This window comes from Rhinoderma darwinii, chromosome 9, assembly GCF_050947455.1.
Source record: "Rhinoderma darwinii isolate aRhiDar2 chromosome 9, aRhiDar2.hap1, whole genome shotgun sequence".
NCBI classification, from domain to species: domain Eukaryota; kingdom Metazoa; phylum Chordata; class Amphibia; order Anura; family Rhinodermatidae; genus Rhinoderma; species Rhinoderma darwinii.
Genome location: NC_134695.1, coordinates 93,446,074 through 93,467,850, shown reverse-complemented (window position 1 = coordinate 93,467,850; position 21,777 = coordinate 93,446,074). Strand labels below are relative to the sequence as shown.

The window sequence follows — 21,777 nt, the reverse complement described above, 5'->3', positions numbered from 1 at the left end:
GCAGTGTAATCGAAGCTTTGTGCCCTAACTATACAGAAACTGGGCAGAGCTGCTGTGCCCACACGACAGCACAACCCCAACAGCTTCTAGAGGGAGTGGGCACCGGTCCTGCCTCCAACCCACTGTATGTACCATATGTCTGCGTACCCCGGACTGTTGATATTTTTCCGATTGAAAGCTATATGTACATTAGTACCGTACCTGCCTTGGAAACTGTATAGGAAGCAAAATACATGAATCCGGCCTTAAAGCAATTGCCCTGTAGACAAAGAGCTTGCCGTCTGTATGGCCGGGACATGGCACGGCTCAGATGTCGGTGCCAGTTACTGGATGTAATACAGGCATGGGTATGACGACATTTCCAGTCACTGCCACAGTCGCAGACGCTCACCAGGTTACACTCATTTTGGCAATATTCCTGCTATTTGCTTATATAAAGTTTTTTATTTTGTAGGTGGCCCGAATTCTGACAAATATTGTGAAAATCATCCGAATTTTTCTATATATTTATTTTCATACCTGCATTCCTACATGTAGCACAATAATCCATCATGTTCATAATTAGAATGGGGCGCGTGGTCCTCCTCTGAGTGCAAGTGTCTCAAAAGACCAGGGAGGGATGGGTTTAGCTCTTTCTGAGTAATGAAGTATCATAAAATTCCTATTATTATCCAGCATGGCTTGGACCAGTGGGGTGCAACTATTTCCAAACTATGGGGTCAAAATTATCATGACTTCTGCTTAAATACAGGCTAGATTCTATTAGCGTCACATGGCTGCCTGTAAAGGGTGTATGAAGGATGTTCTTGTATTTCTGGCTGTTACTCTTCTGTCCCCATATTTTGTTCTAATATTACTGTAAAAATGTTTGTCTCTAAAATAGGTGGGAACAGAGACAGTTGAGCAATGGACGTGTCTATTATGTAGATCATAACACCAAGACCACCACGTGGGAGAGACCTCTACCGCCTGGGTAAGACCAACCACACCAGACATTGCTGGGCTCACAGCTGTACTATATATACCCTGTATGGTGCAGACAACAGTGTTATTTTTATACTCTATTATCCCTTTGTAGATGGGAGAAGAGGGTGGACAATCGAGGTCGATACTACTACGTGGACCACAACACTCGTACGACCACATGGCAGAGACCCACCGCTGAATATGTCCGCAATTATGAACAATGGCAGACGCAGAGGAATCAGCTGCAGGGAGCAATGCAACAGCTAAACCAACGCTATCTATACCAGGTTAGACAAATACTATTCATCTCGCTACCTATAGTCCAGAATGATTACTGGGCAAATCTAGTTTGACAAATGATAGATATGAAAATACTCAGTAGTCTGCCATTTTCAGGATCCGAACACAGGGAGAGCGCTAGGTTTTCTCTGTTACACTTTTCAGTTGTAAACAAAAAAGACAAACGTTTCCACTAATTGAATATAGATAGATAGATGGAGATGATATATATCCTTTCCGCTGGTGGACCCACAGAACCGCAGTACATATACAGGTGGCTACTTTACTTCAGGCTTGGTCAGCGAGTCAAGAGACTTGGCACTTGGGTTATAGTATACGCTTTATGCATTGGTTGGCTGTATAGTCCACAGCTGCTTGCAGTGATCAGCTGCTGATCGCTGCTCCTGAGTCATAGTATTTATTCTTATCTTCTCTTTAGCGCCCCAGCTGGACAAACAAGGCATAGCAGCCTGTCCATGCTGAAACAAACTGTGTAGCAGAATTGTTTATATAGATAAGCTTTTCCATCCTTTTATTCCCTAGTCCCAGTGCTGCATCCCCTGTTCAATAAACATGCCATGGCATTTATTGAGTGGTTTTTCCCAAAAGTGGACATCTCTTTTTAAATATTTATACCTTACCTCGGCTTCTTGAGGGGTGTAACATCCACAATAGCAGTCATACTTTTTCTATACAGGGTGCCTATATGTTTAAAGTACAAGATGGACTGAGCCTGACAGATATGACCTTATATAATTTTACCAACTTTTAAATACAGTCATCTTGCATATTATTAAAATACACAATAACCTAATACATAGTGTGTGTATATATATATATATATATATATATATATATATATATAAATATTTTGTCGGATGTATTAAAAATCACGTGTTGGAAATACATGCACCATACAACTTTGCATAAAAGTTTCTCGCAGGCTATAGAATAGTGCAACAATTCCCTGTTTCATCAGAATAAGAATCCACAAATAGACATGACATGTGTTTTCACAACTGTTCTTGTATTTCTGGGGGATCCTTTCAGGAGGTTGATACAAAACTCCCCACAGTGGAGCCTGGTCCTGATTCCCGGGGGACTTCTGATCTGGTCAGAGGGGGAGTTATATAAACATTAGCAATCCGCACGCCCGCACGCCCCCTCTGCACCTCCCAGCAATTTCACACCCCCCTTACACACCTCCTCCTTCCCTCTAAGCATCCCCTCACTGCAGAAAAAGAAAGGTGCATTGTAAGCCAGGATCTAGGGGAAGGGGGGAGCAGCCTGGGCCTATAAGTTGCTGAATGTTTCTTCAGTTTGGGCTACTCTTAAACACCGCTCTGCCAAGGGACGGGCTTGGTTGGGAGGGGAGGAGGTGAGAGGGGCTCTGCTTGGAAGGGGGGCCAGGATCTGAGCCCAAAAGCCGGGAAGAGCTGGGCGTTTACTGGTGGCTTGTGGGAATGATTTCATTTGAAAGGCCTGCAATATTTTCCCCTCTGGTTTGAGAGCAAGTCGGACGTGAGTCCAGCTGAGGACGTCTGCAGAGCACATGGCTTCTCCCGCTGACTCCTGTTCTGTCACTAAAGATGACCTACCCCGTTACCTGTCTGCCTTTCCTCACTCCCTACCTTGCTGTCTCCCTGTTTGCAGTCTCCAGCCACAGCTCCAGATAATGACCCACTTGGATCTCTACCCAATGGATGGGGTAAGTGACTACGCACTTTGGGATTGGGGCACTTTTTTTTTTCTTTTTCATCAATGCTGCTCTCCTAAGGGATAATCTGCATTAAGTCACTGCTAACGAAATATTTAGCAAAGTTCAGTCCAGTGGTACAGCAATGATTTTAGAATTACCCTTTTATTAAAGGGGAACTCCACTTAAACACCAATGTTTCTTTATCACAAGGTTTTTACAGAGCACCCTGGGCAATTTTTTCTGTTAAAAGATGATGAATTTGGGTAAAACGCCCCTGTAATTGACTAGCTTTTCCAGCTGTACCTGCATGGGTTCTTTTGGAGCCATACAGTTAGAGTTTTTGGAAATCTTATCCATAATAAATGTTATGCCTTGGAAAAAAAACATGACTTTCTCTTTTTTTCCGACCCAAGCCACTTTGAGGGTGTGTAGTGCCAGGATAGTAGGGGCGTGTATAGGTCCAGAGGAGTGTAAGTAGCTTAATTTAGAAGCGGTTCATACTAGAGTGGAATTTTCCACGTCCTTTCAATGGGTTTTAAGAATATATATATATACATCAAGTACAAATGGTGTTCAGAGCAGAAATAAGACTGTACTGTGTTCTTAATATTTGCCTGGGATACAGTAAGGCTTATTGTAAGGGGTCATTCCTATAATGCATCACATATGTATATATGTACGTGCTCCAGGTTGTACTTAAAACATGGAATTGTGGGAAAATCTAACTGATAAAGAGCCCTTTAATCGGAGGGGAAGATACAGTTTCCGAACAAGTAGCTTGGCACGTGCTGGAGAGAGAGGCTGTGGTTTTGTACTTTGGAAAACTGATAAAAGGTAATTGCTGTGCACAGAAGGACGACATCCTGCCAAAAGCTTTGGAGCGGAGTTATGTAGAAGTTAGAAACATCTTGGTCCTGTCTGAGACCTTTTAAGTAGGACCCCGAGGCGCAGCTGCGCTGAAAGTAATTGTTTGTTCCTTGGCCGTAGTTCAACCTGCACCTGCTCTTATGTAAAAAGAAAGGGGTGAAGAGGCGCAGGGTTCATCTGTGTCTTTTACCAGTGTATTTCATTACCGCCTCAATATAAAACAGGCATGCACGTGATTTTTCGTGTAGTGTTGGCAAATATGGCAATATCTGCTATGTATATATATTTCATATTTATAAAATAAATCTAATGTAAAGGAGGCTTCATACAGGGACATGGCTGGAGTCCCACTTCTGGCACTGGTGCTACCGGATGAAAAGTTGCACCATGCAGAGGAAAGTTTTGGGGACCCCATTAATAGTTAAGATATTGAATTGGTTTACATTGTTGCAGGGGAGAATTCGTCCCGTGTGTCCGGCGGTTTCCTTGTGGACAGGCTGGAGTCCCCATGGCGTTATTTGGGTGTGGTTGGGTTTTTTACCAGCCTCCGCGTCGCTTGCATTCAGACTATGTCTTAAATAGAACCAATTATATCCATAAGGGCTTTGCATTCAGCACTTAAGCGATGTGAGTGATGCTCCAATTGTACTGAAAATCCCGAGAATTAAGTGGCCAGTTACGAGGGGAAGTCCATTTCACTGCGTCCTATTGTTGTGGGTGACAAGGAAAGGTAACTTCATCCAAAATACAGAACTCCCACACTTACTTTATTGTTAAGTTGCCTGTCCAGCGGGTTTACATTGTGATCTGGCGCACAGTTATTATATAATTGATATTCCCGTTTTATGATGATGATGGGTTGTTACAGTCCATGTTTATCTGTCTGTCTGTCTGTCCGTCTATCTCTTTATCTGTCTGTCTCTCATATCTATCTATCTGTGATACTTATCAGTCTATCTATCACCTGTCTGTCTGTATGTCTGTCTATCATTTGTCTGTCTCTCTCCTATCTATCTGTCTGTCTGTCTCTCATATCTGTCTGTCTCTTCTATCTATCGATCTATCTATCGATCTGTCTGTCTCTCATATTTATCTATATCTATCATCTATCTGTCTGTCTGTCTGTCTCTCCTATCTATCTATCTATCTATCTATCTAATATCTATCTATCTCATATCTATCTCATATCTATCCTATCTATCTATCTATCTCATATCTATCTATCTATCTATCTATCTATCTATCTATCTATCTATCTATCTATCTATCTATCTATCTATCTATCTCATATCTATCTATCTATCTATCTATCTATCTATCTATCTATCTATCTATCTATCTATCTATCTATCTATCTATCTATCTATCTATCTCATATCTATCTATCTATCTATCACATCTATATGTATGTCTTTATTGATGATTGTTAGTGATATGTGTCTATTCATTATACTCATCCAAGTACTTTTTTTCTCCTGTTTTGGGAATTTTCCACTAGATTTCACTACACATGGAAGTAATTCCACCAGGATTTTTCATTCTGCACAAATCCTATGATATTTGATGGAGAGGGAACTGTATACATGAGATGGTCCCAGACACAGAGCTTTGATCTTCTCTTACGGTGTGGTACGCTCAGACGTTAAGACCCGGAGGATTTGCCAGTGTGACAAGTCCTGGGTTTAAGCAGAACCATCATGGCGGCTTCTGATTGAGCCCAGACCAACTTTAAGCTTCCCCCTTGGGAACGTCGGCACTCAACGCTTGCCTTAAAGGTTCCTCTGTCTGAGACGAGAGTGCAGGAGCTCTGGACAGGAAGCCATCCTCGTGCTTTAAAACAGTGGAGCTGTGTAATACGTTATATAGACTTTACCCAAAATATGTTTGTGCTGCATTCGGGGTTTATATAGGTGTTATATGACAAGCAGCTGGTCCCCCCTTCCCTGGGAGCCCATAACTTAAAGCAGTTTCAGTACTTTAATAAAGGCTTAGACAAGAAAATCGGGCCAAATCCAGCGATGAAACAAGTTCTGTGTGTTTTTGCATCTGCACAGCATATATATATATATATATATACATATACAGACGGTCCGGCAGGGAGAGTGTGTGGTAAGAGTGAGGTCAGCAAAACTGACATTCTGGTGTGCAATTAGCAAAAACTTGGAACGTTAAGCGGCGCTTGTGCCTCCCGCTGAATGTTAACTGGGTTCTGTGTGATAATTCATCCTACCATTCATTTTAGAACCTATGACTAGCTGCCCTAAGACTACAACTCCCAGCATGCACAGCCTCAGGCAGTTTGAGGACACAGATCATTTATGACATGTCATCGAAAGGATACTTTAATATTGAGTTCTGTATAAAGCTGGCCATACACGAAAGATAAATGTCGGCCAATCCCACCAATTTTGGAAGAGTCCGTCAACTATCTAATGTGAATGGGGCAGACCGACTGTCCCGCGACATCTGCTCGGCTAATGGGGCAATGATCAGGCATGTTGGGATGCAACATGCCTGATCTGTTGTTCTACATGGAGATAAGCGGCATTAGAGGCGCCTGGCGGACACATATCCCCTTATTCAATGGACATGCACACACAGCTGATTCGAGCGGACATATTTACGGGGGAATTGAGTTCTCAATATGCTCTGTAGGTGTAAATCCAGCCGTAGATGCTGACCATAGGCAAGGAGATTAGGTTGGCTGTCGCTTCAGTGATAATGCTCATTCATAAGCTGTCTATACACGACAATCTCTGGGTTAATTTGAGCCATATAGGGATAAGTTGGATCAATTGGAAGTATATGGTATAAGACGCAGAGATTTTTCTTGACACGCTGTCTGCAATGATCCTTTACTCATAGATTTACCCGTATAGATTTCTTTAGGAGTATATCACGTCGGTGGAAATACAGTTGTTTGCAAGATATTCCGTTATTGTCAGTCTAAAGATCTTGTCTGATTTCTTCATTACCATTCACATTCAGCTTATCTAAACATCCATGTTTAATATATGCTAATAGGAGATAAGCGTCTGCCTTATGCCGCTTATCCCCGGGAAAAATAGAATTAAAAAAATCCAACCGGTCATATCAATATTTTTTTTTACCCTGAGATTATATGGTACACAGAAATGCATCCTAGGTCTGGGCATTAGGCTACACTAGTTTTTAGGACTTAACTAATATCTGAAAATGGTCACGGAGTTGTCTCAATGATACATGATACGGACCTTTAAGTTCTGACTGTTTTCCTTTTTCTTTTCCGAATCAAACATGTTCCTGAGTCAGGTAAAATCAGCGTATCCAGGCAGAAGTTGTTTGAAGATTTATTGACACTTCCATTTATTTTTTTCTTTCAGAGAAGCGACAAGATAACGGGAGAGTGTATTACGTGAACCACAACACCCGTACCACACAATGGGAAGACCCACGGACACAGGGGTGAGCACATGGAAGCACTTTGTGTATAATATTGGGTAGTAGAGACCACTTTGAGAATGGGGAGAGATGGCGATTAACTTAGGAGACTGTATGATGAATGGATGGATAGTAATAAGCCGCACGCTACAGAGATCAGCTGAATGGGTTGCCTGACAACACTGTCCTAAGTGCTTGGATGTCTGTAGGACATGGTTGTATATGTGATGTTATGAGCTAAACCATCTCCACCTCCTCTCCAGTATGATCCAGGAACCAGCGCTCCCTCCAGGATGGGAAATGAAGTATACCAGCGAAGGGATCAGATACTTTGTAGATCATAATAATCGTACAACAACCTTCAAGGATCCAAGACCGGGATTTGACTCTGGGTAGGTGCAAGATGCTTGATCCCTTAATAGGAGGACAAAAAACAGATCTAAGAGTAAGAAAAAAAGGTAGAACCAGAGAGACTGTGCAAGAATTATACTATGCCAACACCGGTATGCAGAGCAAAAGTGCCACGGCGACTGCCTCATGTACAGATACGCTGCTGTGCCTGGAAAAATAATGGAGGGGGCACGGTGGTAACCCACCAATTATACATTGATGACCTATCCTTAGACTAGGTCATCAATCTGCATTTCTGGAAAACCCCTTTTAACCAGGTCAAAGTACACGGTAGTGAAACTGTTTGCGTCATATCTACAGGAGTTTTATGTCGTTCTGATTGGTTCGGACTACAGCATGAGATAAATAAGACATTAAACCTAAAGTAGAAATCTTATAAATTCAGTTTTCTTATAGCACCTACCTATATTAAAGTAGTGTCGTCAGGGGGGCAGGTTTTTTTTCTGGACTCTGTCAGTCATCCCGTTGACAAACACTACAGTCTGTCCGTGAATGGCTGATAACAAAAGGCAATAGATTGTATTGGATACAGTTCCCCTTTAAATGTTTGATTTAAAATAATCTCTTTGTCTTCTCAGGGTCAAACCGGGGGGCTCGCCGGGAGCTTATGATAGAAGCCGCAGCTTCCGTTGGAAATACCATCAATTTCGGTTCCTGTGCCATGTAAGCCTTTAAAATCATTTATGAAAATTCCTTGAAAAATCCTACCCACAAGTTTCCTGACCCATTTCCTCTGCCCCAGAAAATCCCACCCACTTATATTTCTAAACCACTTCTCCATACAGATGTATGACTCGCTTTCCTACGATCGCCGCCAGGGATTTACTGTATAGATGAAATATTCTGAAGATGAACGTTAAATGTACAGACCTTTTAATTACTTACTGTTTTCTTTATTCTTTTCCAAGTCAAACACTCTCCCGAGCCATGTGAAAATCAGCGTATCCAGGCAGACGTTGTTCGAGGACTCCTTCCAGCAGGTAACATGAGAAAATATACAGTCGAGCTATATTCTTCAGGATGATTTTACCATACATTGTGGATTATAAATGTAGCCTATGTAGCACATGCTCAGGATTTCGTGCCCAGGATCCTTGGTTTACAAGAATATAATGTTCTGTGCCACCGAGCGGAAGCACTTGGGGTCTGGTACAAACATTAAACCTGGGCCTTCCACCTAACTGGTAATAAGTTTGCATTCGTCTATTTTTGACTTTATTTGTATAGTGAGATCATTTTATACATCGCGGTTACATCAGTGTATATTATAATTAATTGGACTTCATCATTTAAGTATACCGCTACCGTAGCATTGGGGGTCTAAGAAGGCACTAGTCTGCTTGCTGCACCTGCTACATCCGCATAACCCATAGCTACGTCCCTGGTCCCAATTGTTATAGGAACTGTCGCTTCCTTTCATACGGAGAGCGCAAAAGGGGAATATCAAAATAAATGACTTTGCTGATCCACAATTAAAGCGCGTAGAAACTTGATGGGGCCAAAATGGGATTTTGACTAGGGCTGAGGGTAAACAATCTGGATAACTAGGAAGTCGTGTACGGGACTGATGAGAGGCAAAACGTCTCCTGGAGGTTAAAATCCATCTACCAAGACCGTTCCCATTGACTTGTAGAATAATATTATTATATATAACCGATTTTCAGATCATGAACATGAAACCATATGATCTCCGACGCCGTCTTTACATCATAATGCGCGGTGAGGAAGGTTTGGACTATGGAGGAATTGCCAGGTAATTAAAGATGGAAGATATTATGGAGCACTATTGTATGTAATCTGACCACATAGCTAGAGCATCTATAAGCTTATGCAGGGATATTATATTAAGACTATGCCTTCTCTACCGTGCATGTTAACGTCATAAAAAGTCATTGTCAATATTGATATCATGACTATTTAAAGTCTCACTTTACTTTCGCGCTCCTATCCGATCTCACATGGAGTGTGGAGAGGCGCAGGTAACACGCTGGGTAGTACAATTGTTTAGGCAACCATATGACACCCGGTGAGTCTTGTCCACGGGACCTATTCTTATTAATAGATCCCTTGCAGGAGACTCCTCAGGTGTCGTAGTTATCTCAGCGACTGTACTGCCGATCGTTCTACCTTTATACTCTGAATATTAGTGACAACCTCACTGGATGTACATATGTCACTTATAGATGTTTGTACACATGTGTGTAATGTACAGCTATATCCATGCAGGTAGCGTTGTTGTATCCATTGGTTTTGGGTTTTCTATGTCTTCAGCTCGACGGTTTTGAGCATTGTCCTTGTCTTCCCGTCCCGGGTTCTCATGTCTACACCCAACTGGCAGCTTGTCCTGATTCCTTGCATCCTACCTCATCTTTAGACTGTTGTGTCACCCATGGTGCCTTGGCTCCTAGCTTCTCTCTCTCTGTGTCCTCCCAGTGGTTTTACCCTATGGTAGGTTACGTCAGGCTGTTCTACCACAGGGTAGAACCACGGACAGGATACGGAGAACTCTCAACATGGAACCTACCACCCTTTGAACTTTTAGCCTGTAGTTCTCTCTGTGGCCGCAGCATCCCACAACACTTTGTGGGAATTCCAGTATTAATAATTGGAATAATATTTCATAATTTAAGGGATCTGTATTTTTTTGTGATGATGTCCGTTAGGTTTCTTTACTTATTGACTCTTTTTGTACCCGCTACTTCTTTCCCCTATACGTCCCCTGTATCTCTCTGCAGGGAGTGGTTCTTTCTGCTGTCGCATGAGGTGCTGAATCCCATGTACTGCCTATTTGAATATGCCGGGAAGAACAACTACTGCTTGCAGATAAACCCAGCCTCGTCCATCAACCCCGACCACCTCACCTACTTCCGATTCATTGGACGCTTTATAGCTATGGTAAGTATGGAAGACTTGTTTGGAATAATGTTGGGTAAGTCATACTTGTCCCTGGTAAAAAAAACATCTTCTGCCTTCTTCAGGCTCTTTACCACGGGAAGTTCATAGATACAGGATTCACTTTACCATTCTACAAGAGGATGCTAAACAAGAAAGCAACATTGAAAGACCTGGAATCCATTGACCCAGAATTCTACAATTCCATTATGTGGATCAAGTAAGTGCTGAGATGAGAAGTGGTCATGTTTGTGGTGACTTCAGCCATCTGTGCCGATGATGCAGTGCTATCAGGAAAGCCTGCCTTGCGCCAATTCGTTCATATATCGCAAACATTTCACGTTTCAAGTTGCTATTTCATTGCAAATCCAGAGACCCGGTCTAGTCTTGGACAAACAACTGAACTATTATTATTCATGATAACGCAGCCTACCTATTTTTTTCTAAATATAAGGGGCATCATTGAGACAGTAAACTAGTACAACCCACAACATGGCCTCCTCAGGGGTAAGTGAAGATGTAGTTTCACGGATGCCATTTGGTTTTATGGCCTTAAAGGGGTTGTCCCAAGAATAAATGTTATCCCCTAACGACAGGATAGATGATAACATGCTTATCAGTGGGGGAACCGACCACGATCACCACTGAGACCCCCACGATCATGAGATCAGTGGTCTCGTTCCCCACCCAAAAGAATGGAACAGCAGGTTGCACGCACACACTGTCGCTCCACTCACGGTCTATGGGACTGCCGGAGATAGCCGGCTATCTCCGTCAGTGCCATTGAGAATGAATTGAGCAGAGGGGCGCATGCGCGACCTGCTGCTCATGTTCATTCGGAGGAACGGTACCCCGTTCTTGTGATCGGTGTGGGTCCCAGCGGTCGCACCCCCACCGATCAACATGTTATCACCTATCCTGTGGTTAGGGGATAACATTAAATCTTGGTACAACCCCTTTAATTTTGTGGCCATTGCTGCATCTCATTAAATATTTTGCCTACATGAGAACCCTTTGTTCTTACCGCTTTCTATAGAGCTCTCTTATTTTCTGTTCCATTTGTATTGTCGGTGGTCCCCGTTGCTAGACTTTCATCATGAGTTTCTCTCAATTTTTATCTGCAGAGATAATAACTTAGAGGAATGTGACTTGGAGCTTTATTTTGTGCAAGATATGGAGATCCTGGGGGAGGTGACTTCTCATAAGCTGAAGGAGGGTGGTGAGAACATCCGAGTAACAGAGGAGAACAAGGAAGAGTTTATCACGTATGTCGGCTGGATATCTACCGTTTGTTCATCGGTCTCCGGTTTGTATGTTTACAACCGGTTTGTCATGTCTTATGTTATGTCTCTCAGGCTTCTCACCGACTGGAGATTCACCCGTGGAGTGGAGGAGCAGACCAACGCTTTTCTAGATGGTTTCAATGAAGTTGCTCCTTTGGAATGGTTGCGATACTTTGATGAGAAGGAGCTGGAGGTGAGATATCTGATCACTGATCTTCCACATAAACTGGGTATGATGAAATGGATGGCCGAACTGGTTCTAAGCATTTACTCTGTGTTTCAGCTGATGCTCTGCGGGATGCAGGAGATTGATCTCAACGATTGGCAGAAAAACACAATCTACCGGCACTACACCAAAAACAGCAAGCAGGTCCAGTGGTTCTGGCAGGTAGGTCTAGAGATACAAAGAGGTTGAACTATAAGGCCCTGTTCATACAGAGTTTTTTGCTAGCAGAAAAAATCGGCCTCAGAATTCCTTTAGTAATTTTAAGGCAGATTTTGAACTGCCTGCGCTTTTTTCTCACGTTTTTCGGCCGCAATGTGGGGCGATTACGGCCATTTTTTTGGGCAGATTCAGACGCGGTTTCCGCGTCAAAATCAGCACCAAGAAACTCTGTGTGAACTGACCCTAAAACGTAATAAAAAATAGTGGAGCTATCGCCATCTATGCAGATGCTTGCTTTAATTTTCCACATTTCGAATTCCCTATTAGGACATTTTTAATAGTAACGCTACCCTGCCTGGGCTCCTCTCTTTTAGCAGAACCAAATAACTTCACAGGATGTGGCTCTGAGATCACCATTCATTCCCCCCTTAAAGATTTAGTGATCTTGGCTATTATTTGAGACAATGGGGGTTTTCCTCCGAGCATCTATGTCGGATCCTGCTGTTCATTCTGTGATCTTTTCATAGGTGGTAAAAGAGATGGACAATGAGAAACGAATCCGGCTGCTGCAGTTTGTGACCGGAACATGCCGCCTTCCAGTCGGGGGATTCACAGAACTGATTGGTTAGTGTTCACTTTTATATAATATCATTTTGCCAATTCTTTCCTCCACCAGGGAATTCCATGGTATGGGTAACTCATTTCTTAGTAGGCAATAAACAAATGATGGAGGATAATCCCTACAATGTAATCAATGTCCATTATCTAGAACTGTAGAAACTATAGTTAGATAACCATTCTATATATGTTGGCCACTCAGCACACACTAACAGGCTTTTACCGACTAGCGTGGTACGTGTACTCCAGTGGGTACACCCCATGTCTCTCGTGGATGCTCGCACTGTCTTCGGGCTATGCTTTTAGTAAATACAGCAAAGTGTATGAACATAGCCATGTGGATACTTCGCTTAGAAACACTGATCTACACCAAAAGATAATGTTCTTTCTTCAACTTTAACTATAGCAGGAGTAATGCCCTATGGTCACCTCAATATTGCATCTAGTTCCCTCATTTCAGCCACGGTCGGGGGGAGGTGGGGCCAGACCGAACTGTTCTCACTTTTTGTTGTTTCATCAAAAACTAAAGTATCCAGAATAAAGAAGAGATTCTGAATAATCTCTGTTTCAGGGTTTCTAGGTAAGTTTGAATTTGGTCTGATTTGGAGAAAACGTATATGTCCGTACCCATAGTTGATACATTTTAGGGGGAGATCTCCATTAAAGAAGCACTCAACCCCCCCCCCCTCAATTTTGCAAATGTACATTATTACAGATTTTAGGGGGAGTTCTCATTTAAAGAAACACTCCGGCTATCCCCAGACCCCCCCCAATTCCCAAGTTTGCAAATGTAATTTAGTGTAATGTAGACGTGTGTATTGATTTACCTGGCGCCATATTTCACGGGCTGCCGCTTAGTTCCGGTCCACCGTGGGGGTCACGTGATCTTCATTCTGACAACCCAAATCCTACAGCGTCCGCTGTACAACCTGGAGGTCAGTCTCTCAATGCAAGTCTATAAGAGTCAAGGCTTCCGTAGACTTGCATTGAGAGCCTGACTACCGGTTTCTACCGCAGACACTGTAAAATACAGTAATGGAGCGGCTACCTGTGTAATACAGTTCCAGGTAAGTAAATACGCATGTCCACATTACACTACATTACATTTGCATAGGGGGTTGGCGAAAAAAAAACCAAGCCCAGAGTGCTTCTTTAAGTTATATACTATATGTTACAGACAGGCTAGCTCTCTTTAGTTTCCCTAACCTTATAACGCTTCCACCATGCTGGTTATATCTTACAGGTAGCAACGGACACCAGAAGTTCTGCATTGACAAAGTTGGGAAAGACACTTGGCTTCCTCGAAGTCACACCTGGTAAGAGAATTGTACTGCTAATATACACAGTGCTATAATACAGATATTGCAAGGACTCTTTGGTGTGATAATTATTTTTGTGGGGTGGTAGGGTTAGTGGGGGAGCAAAATAAGTAGTATGTAATAATAAAATAGTGCCCGCATCCTTTTAATCCAGTCCACTTTTTTCTTATGGATCCCTTTTAAAGAATTGGGCGTGTCTGTGACAACCACTCATTTTCACAAAACGATAGGAAGTTGTCACCATTGATAAAAGTAAAAACCTCTCGTTGTTTATGTCTCCTTAAGCTTTAATAGATTGGATTTGCCTCCTTACAAGAGCTACGAGCAGCTCAAGGAAAAATTGTTTTTCGCCATTGAGGAAACTGAAGGCTTTGGACAAGAATAATTCCTGAGTTCGTGTGCAGAATAATCCTCTTTCGGCATCAGGTTCCATATTGCAATTGTTTAGACACCATCTGGATTTGGAGGAAAGGTGTCCAGTCCTTAGATCATCTCCACCCCAGCTTCTTCCTGAAGCATGAAGGGCACCATGATCGGAACAGTGTCAATTACTGATAAGACTGATGAGGGGTAAAAAGCCGTCTATTCAGTGGGCACCTAAAATGCTCTGTGAATGGATAGGCCCAAAAAAGTTGTCTAAACCGTGATTTTTGTAGCAGGTTCTCTTTAAGAAAATGCCAGGACCATTCACTGAGACTGGAGGGAAGAGGTCAGACAACCAAAACCTGTAGCAAACGACTATTTTTTTAATTTCTTTGCCTTTCTGTTCTCTTTTTCTCCATCCCATGAAGTATTTTGATGATATGGCTTAGCAGTATGGATGATTTATCTTATTGGTCTCTGCTTGCCTTGTGTAAGGTCATGCACATATTGTGACTATCCGCAAAATGATCGTCAGTCATCTTCCCCAACTCCAATAAACACTCCTGTTCAATCCATAGCGCCGCTTATCTCACTGAGAAAATAACAAGCAGACAGGTTAAAATTAAACCCTTTTCCTTGAAGTTGGGGGGAAATCTGGCTGTCCCCATAGAAATGATATTGACTGTTACTCTTGTTTGTATGGGCAGCTTAAAGGGGTTCTCCGCTTTAGACATGACCTATTTGTTATAAGAGTCCCTTGATCGAAAAAACTCTGCCTCCAAGGACCCCTAGTGATCATTCATCTGTAATCTATAGGGATACCTGGCAGTAAGTGTTCGATTTCCCTACAGCGCCTCTACAGGGGAAATGAAGCATTACACAGTGCTTATTCATATCAATGGGTTGTCTGTGTAAGACAGGACAGGTCCTCCAGAACGAGAGACGCTCCTTGTAACCGCTCCCCATTCTGGCAAAGAGATGACGATCCTGAACAGAGGACCCCCTCTATTCACTCAGAATTACCTAATTGAGTGTATGAATATGGGTTTTCTAAACTAGACAACCCCTTAAAGGGTTTTTTCCATAATCTAATCATTGGCGGGCTATCCTTAGGATCTCAGGAACTTTGGCCTATCAGCACAATGAAAGGGGCCCTGACACTACAGCAAGCACCAAGTCTCCTTTATTGTTTTCCCAGTCACAGCAGCTCAGTCCTATAAGTGAATGAGACCGAGCTGCAGTACCAGACACAGCCGCACTTGTATGTATGGCGCTGTGCCTGTGTAAACAATGAAAGGGCTGTGGAGCTTGCTGCAGCACCGTGACCCCTTTATTGTGCTGATAGGTGGTGGTCGGACCCCCACCATTCATACATTAAGTTCTAGAAAACCCTTAAAGAGCCTCTGATGACTACAGATTGTGACCTGCAGATGACTGCACGCTATGAGATGTAGGTCAGGACTGAGGAAAATCGATTCACACAGGGAAAGCGGCAAAAATGTCTCTCTTTTTACCAAATCCCAGAGCTTGTAAGACAGCGAAAATTGCTCATTGCATATGTAGAGACCTTCTTTTATGGCAGTCATTTTGATCACCTTAACATTTCTTTTGTTATTAAATTGCAGTGGAAAACTTATATTTCGAGGTTTTAAGCAGATGTAACGTCTAGTGAACCTGGGCACCAGAGCTTTTAATTATTTGCTTGTCATTACTGCAAACACACAGCCTTAGTTCGCCATTGTGTCTTCAAATAAAGCAGCCATTAACAGCGCCACCTCTAGTATGAGGCAGGTACTGTATGCAAGATTATAATATCTTACAATTATTTTTGGATAAAGGCTGTAGGTATGCTGCATTAAAAGTGGACATTAGCCCTAGGGTCAATCTATATAAACTATGTAATATATGTACAAAACCTGTTTTTGTATTTTTACTGTGTGCAATGTAAAAATAAAACCTACTATTTGGAAACCATCGACAAGCAGGATACCGGCTGCTAACAGATTTGATCTTTATATTATATATTTGTATTTAATCATTTTAGATATCTTAAGAGTGTACTGTCCGGAATGTGCTGAGGATCTGATTAAGACTTGCTCATTAACACATAAATATTTAATGTTGGATAATCTAAGGTATTCATTAAAAAAAAATAATGGTATTCAGATGTTTATGTAGTAATGAGTTGTGCTATCCTGGGTGTACACTACAATATGTGCAATCTCCATACAAAGATCGTAAGAAGTCAGCAGTAGCTAACCTGCTTGTTGATGGTTTCCAGGTTTCAGAGCTACATTTTACACTGCCCAGAGTAACTAGACTTGATTCTACATTTGCTGACCGCAGAACCTATGTTAGCTTCTAACAAAATGCATTATCCATGATCTTTTATTGTGTGTGTGTGGGTGTGATACATTTTTACGTGTCAGAATTGCTACAAATTTCATTATGATTTTCAGTGGTCCCTTTGCAGAATCCAAACAGTCCCTCTGCTTTTTCAAATCATGAAGACATGAAGGCTCTGACGCTCCCATTAAGCCCTGCTGTATAGATTTATTACTTTTTTGTATTTTTTTTTTAGTTAATATCGATCATTGTGATGAAATACAGAAATTGTACATAAAGTGTATATAATAAACCATGCTATGTATATACATATATATCTATAAAATAAACAAAATGGGAATTTGCAACAGCTTTGGACTAAATTACCTGAGATTTCTAAGGTCTGATCTGCATCCATGATGCTCTATTTCATGTGCAATAAAAACATATGTTTGTATATAAGATGTGTGTCTTAGTGATTAGATAAATGTATATTAATATTAGGCCACGTTCAGTTGTGCTGGATTTGTTGCACTGCAGTGCTAGTGAACGGGGTCTTACAAAGCCCCATTTATGCATGTTAAAATAATCCATATAAACTTTAGGGCATGCTGCGTGTTCTCAGATACCCTATATATTGAAGATTTTTGCAGCGGATTTCACTTTTTGTTTTCTAATTCACTGCAAAATCTGTAGCATAAAATCTCCACTATGTCTTATTGTAGTCTTTATAGAGTATCGCTAGTTCCCTATATGTTCAGGTCCATATTATTGCCTGTAGGGGGCAGTATTATGCTTGTAAGTGTTAGGGTAGTGCTATAATGGTCTTGAGCCTCTTGACTCTATTAACCTGAACCCATTCATTTGTCTTATCTGGCTTCCAACAATAATGTTCTGGATAAGGCTTTGTTCACATCTGTGTCAGGGCTCCATTCATGGGTTCCGTTGGAACTTTCCATCAGGGGAACGCATGAATAGAATCCAAACGGAAACTGTAGGTTTCCGTTTGCATCACCATTGATTTCAATTGTGATGGATCCGGTGCAAATGGTTTCCGTTTGTCTCAGTTGTACAAGGGTTCCGTTGTTTTGACGGAATGAATAGCGCAGTCGACTACGGTATTCGGTCAAAACTACGGAACCCTTACACAATGGGGACAAACGGAATCCATTTGCACCAGATCCGTCACAATTTAAATCAATGGTGATTCAAACGGAAACCTATGGTTTCCGTTTATGGGTTCCACTGACGGAAAGGTCCGATGGAACCTATGAACGGAGCCCTGACGTAGATGTGAACGAAGCCTTAGCAATTAGTTGCCCTTTAGCAGTTTAAGACCTCACATGGAGGTTGTACAGAGGTGCTTGGAGTAGGCCATCCTATGGTACTTTCGTACGGTGCTGGACTACGGAGTTATATTCCCCCGGAAGCAATGCTTCCAGGGGAGACTAGCTTTTATAATACATTGCCCAATGGAATATGGCCCAATTTTTTTTGCAGTCAAGTTTGTACTTAATCCTCCAGTAAAAAAAAACACCTCCGTATGAAATCAGTAGGGCCCCATAGATGTCATTGGCTTCCCTGTTAGGAATCCTTACAACTGTATGAAGCCGTAATATGGTCCTGTGCCTGAGGCCTTACTTACCTTGTATGAGAATTGGGGATTTTTTTGTAAAATAAAAAATAGGGTTTTTGTTGCTGTTTTTGGTGGGGGGAGGAGGGTGTTCATATTTACAAATGACCATATTTGAAGATTAAGACCTCATGCACACGACTGTAAGGGTTTTTACTGTCTGCAAATATGGATCTGACGGCTATGTATGCACATCCGTAGCAGTCTGCAATTGCGGAGGCGCCTATAGACTTCTATGGGCGAGTCCGTGCCACAATTGCGGACAGGAATAGGACATGTTCTATACTTTTGCGGATCATTTCTACGGCACGGACACACATACTTAAATATAGGGAAAGGTGTCTGTGGCCAAAAGAAATCAATGGGTCCGCAGTTTCATCCGTGATTACGGATTCTGTCATTACAGATGAAAACGACGGTCGTGTGCATGAGGCCGAAGACTTTAAATTGATCCAAAATGGCCAAAAAATAAAAAGTTTCCTGTAGTTTTATTAACGTGAAACACTAAATGAGGTTTATTGATATTTTATTGCTTGATCATATAAACTTTTTAAGTTTATTTTCATTAACCAATAAAACCAACATCACTTCTCCATCCTTAAAAAAAAACCAACCAGTTAATGTTCGTCTTTGAGTCATTGTTACTGGTTTAATCTTTGAGTCGTCGTCATCTGTGAAGTTGTAGTCGTTTTTTATAACAAAGACTTCTGGGAAAGTTATTTGACAACCAATATGACCTGCACTACGGCTCCAATGCAGCTTGTCATCCATCTTTCCCTGGTTCCGAAGTGGCAAACCACCTCATTATGCAACAATAACTATCCGCAGGGAAAGCTGGGTGACAACCCTTATGGGAGCGGTAAGTAGTTGATGTTTTTTTTTTTTTATAAAACGGGATAAAAAACTGTAACAATGGCGGTCTAGATACACAGTTAATGGGTTAAGGGGGAATTGTCATATATCAAAGCTATACCTAACGTTCAGTAATGATCTATGTAGTGGATTTCCAGATCTCTCCTCATTCTCCCGGTTTGCCCTTCCCTCCTGCTCGCTTTATTGCTTCATCCTAGCTTTGCTGTGTCTGGTGCCAGCTGGGAGAAGCAGGAAATGCTTTCATGTAAGGGAGAAATGTGGAGTATGTGAGCTGTTCCTGTGCAAATACACAGTCAGCCACCTTACAAGGATGGCATTGACAGGCTGCCTCACCTTCTATAATAGCATCCTTGTGTAATGCGAGACATGGTGTGCAGGCAGAGAGGAGGCACGTCAGCTGAAGACACCAAAACATACAGATCATTTAATAATGATAATAAAAATTCTGTGGACAGGGCCTGGGCGAAGAATTTTACCTATACTGGTAAAATTTTAAAGATACAGAATACAAAAAAAATATATTCATGCTTGTATGTTAGGGAATGGCATTCTGAGCAATTCCACAATATAGTTCTATTACCCAAAACACTCCATATAGGAGCAGGAATGAGCAGGGTTCAGTGACCTATGCACTACAATTCCCAGCATGCCTTGACCGTCTGTGTCAGGAATAATAAAGCCATTGGCTATCAGGGCATGCTGAGAGTTGTAGTTTCTCAACAGCTGCAGTGACGAATGTTGCTTATCCCTGTAATAGATGGTGTATTGTAAATGTAGGGAGCAGAGAGACTTTTTTTTTTTTTTTTTAATCGATTTTTATTAAATTTTTACAATGCAAACAGCAAAGTAAATAAGGCAATCGGATCGTACAAATACTGCATTTTAGGCAAAAAAAGAGTAGGTGGGGAAGGGGGAAGTATTAGTATTTTCGGATCAAGAATCAAAACTATTCAAGTGTATACAGTGGATATATAGACCTGTGTATGGAACATATATATATTGAAATATAGACATCTGGCATCTAATAACTAGGGATAGTAAAAGAACACTTTCACATGAGTACCGAAGAAACATGGACATAACAGATTCGTATGAATGATTACGAGGAAACAATAGCTTGAAAGAGTCCACTGGAGCCATACTGACAGGTCTGAATGAACCCTAGGATATCTAGCATCATATAACTGCTCCATCTTACTGAGAGACCGCGGTAATGACCTGTAGCGAGGGAGTGACCTGTAGCGAGGGAGTGACCAAGCGCGAAGCAAGGATGATATGACTGTTGACCACTACGAGGTCTTTCGGGAGGTAGTTTGCTCCCAAGAAGCATAGTACCAGCGCTGGGTCGGGTGGAATCAGGTGTTTGGTTACTGTATGTATAAAAGTAAAGATGGAGACCCACAAGGACCTGATTATCGGGCACGACCACCACATATGGAAGTAAGTCCCTTATGGCCATATCCTCTCCAACAGGTCTCAGGATATGTGCTATACATTTTCGCAAATTTAACTGGGGTATGGTACCAACGAAGGAACAGTTTTTGAGACGATTCCCAATGGTTAATTCCATGACACACTTTTTTTTTAACCCAGGAAGGAGCCTGTTTCCAATCTACCATAGAAAATAATTTATTAAAGTCCAGTTCCCAGGTGAGCATGTGTGAGGACTTGTCTAATGAGGCAGGAGCAAAAGAAGAATTGTAAAATGTGGAAATTCCTAGAGTAACTGGGGGTTAATGAAAAAGAAATTAAGGCAACTTTAGGAGAAATAGGAGTAGTGATGTCTATGGGCAATAAGGCATGCCTAACTCTAAGGAACTTATAGAAGTCAATATCAGGAATCTTGGAAGTTATTTCTAAGCATAGAGAAATCCTATAATACTTCGTCCTTATAAATATCTCCTATTTTTCTAATACCCAGAGGTTCCCATGTAGTGGGATAAACGTATGTAGGAATCTTAGACCTTGTTGACATGGCCGTGTTCAGTCCATGATATACGGACTGCATGTCGGCCGCATTTCTCGGACCAAACACACTGCAGGGAGCCGGGCTCCTAGATTCATAGTTATGTATGACGCTAGGTGTCCCTGCCTCCCCGCTGGAATACTTTCCCATTCTGAACATGTTTTCTGTACAGGACAGCATTCCGGCGGGGACGCAGGGACACCTAGCGTCAAACATAACTATGATTCTAGGAGCCCGGCTCCCTGGACTGTGTTCGACATGGTCCATATATCACGGACCGAACACGGCCGTGTGAACAAGGCCTTAAGGGTAGAACCGGGACCGGCGCCATACCAGAAGATTCTGAAGTCCACACAGATACAAGATGCGACCGCGCCCGGACCCCCGCTCTGATGCTGGCTACTTGTGGCAAAGAATGTACAGGAGGTGTGTTCTGCGGGTTTAAAATGGAAATTAAAGAAGGCTTTCAAAAGCACCG

At 42.0% G+C, this 21,777-nt stretch overlaps 1 protein-coding gene across 1 annotated transcript in view; it reads left to right on the top strand.

Annotated features, from left to right (window-relative positions):
* The window catches only part of WWP2 (WW domain containing E3 ubiquitin protein ligase 2), a 35,981-nt gene extending 18,692 nt beyond the window's left edge, over positions 1–17,289 (top strand). The window contains exons 7-22 of the mRNA XM_075838522.1: positions 884–973; positions 1,079–1,253; positions 2,899–2,953; positions 7,174–7,255; positions 7,495–7,623; positions 8,221–8,305; positions 8,551–8,622; positions 9,307–9,395; positions 10,378–10,537; positions 10,621–10,754; positions 11,659–11,799; positions 11,890–12,010; positions 12,101–12,205; positions 12,730–12,826; positions 14,064–14,136; positions 14,425–17,289. Of these exons, the coding sequence (XP_075694637.1) occupies positions 884–973; positions 1,079–1,253; positions 2,899–2,953; positions 7,174–7,255; positions 7,495–7,623; positions 8,221–8,305; positions 8,551–8,622; positions 9,307–9,395; positions 10,378–10,537; positions 10,621–10,754; positions 11,659–11,799; positions 11,890–12,010; positions 12,101–12,205; positions 12,730–12,826; positions 14,064–14,136; positions 14,425–14,524 (1,708 nt within the window). The 3' untranslated portion in view covers positions 14,525–17,289. The remainder of the gene's footprint in view (positions 1–883; positions 974–1,078; positions 1,254–2,898; positions 2,954–7,173; positions 7,256–7,494; positions 7,624–8,220; positions 8,306–8,550; positions 8,623–9,306; positions 9,396–10,377; positions 10,538–10,620; positions 10,755–11,658; positions 11,800–11,889; positions 12,011–12,100; positions 12,206–12,729; positions 12,827–14,063; positions 14,137–14,424) is intronic.
* Positions 17,290–21,777: the final 4,488 nt, after the last annotated feature.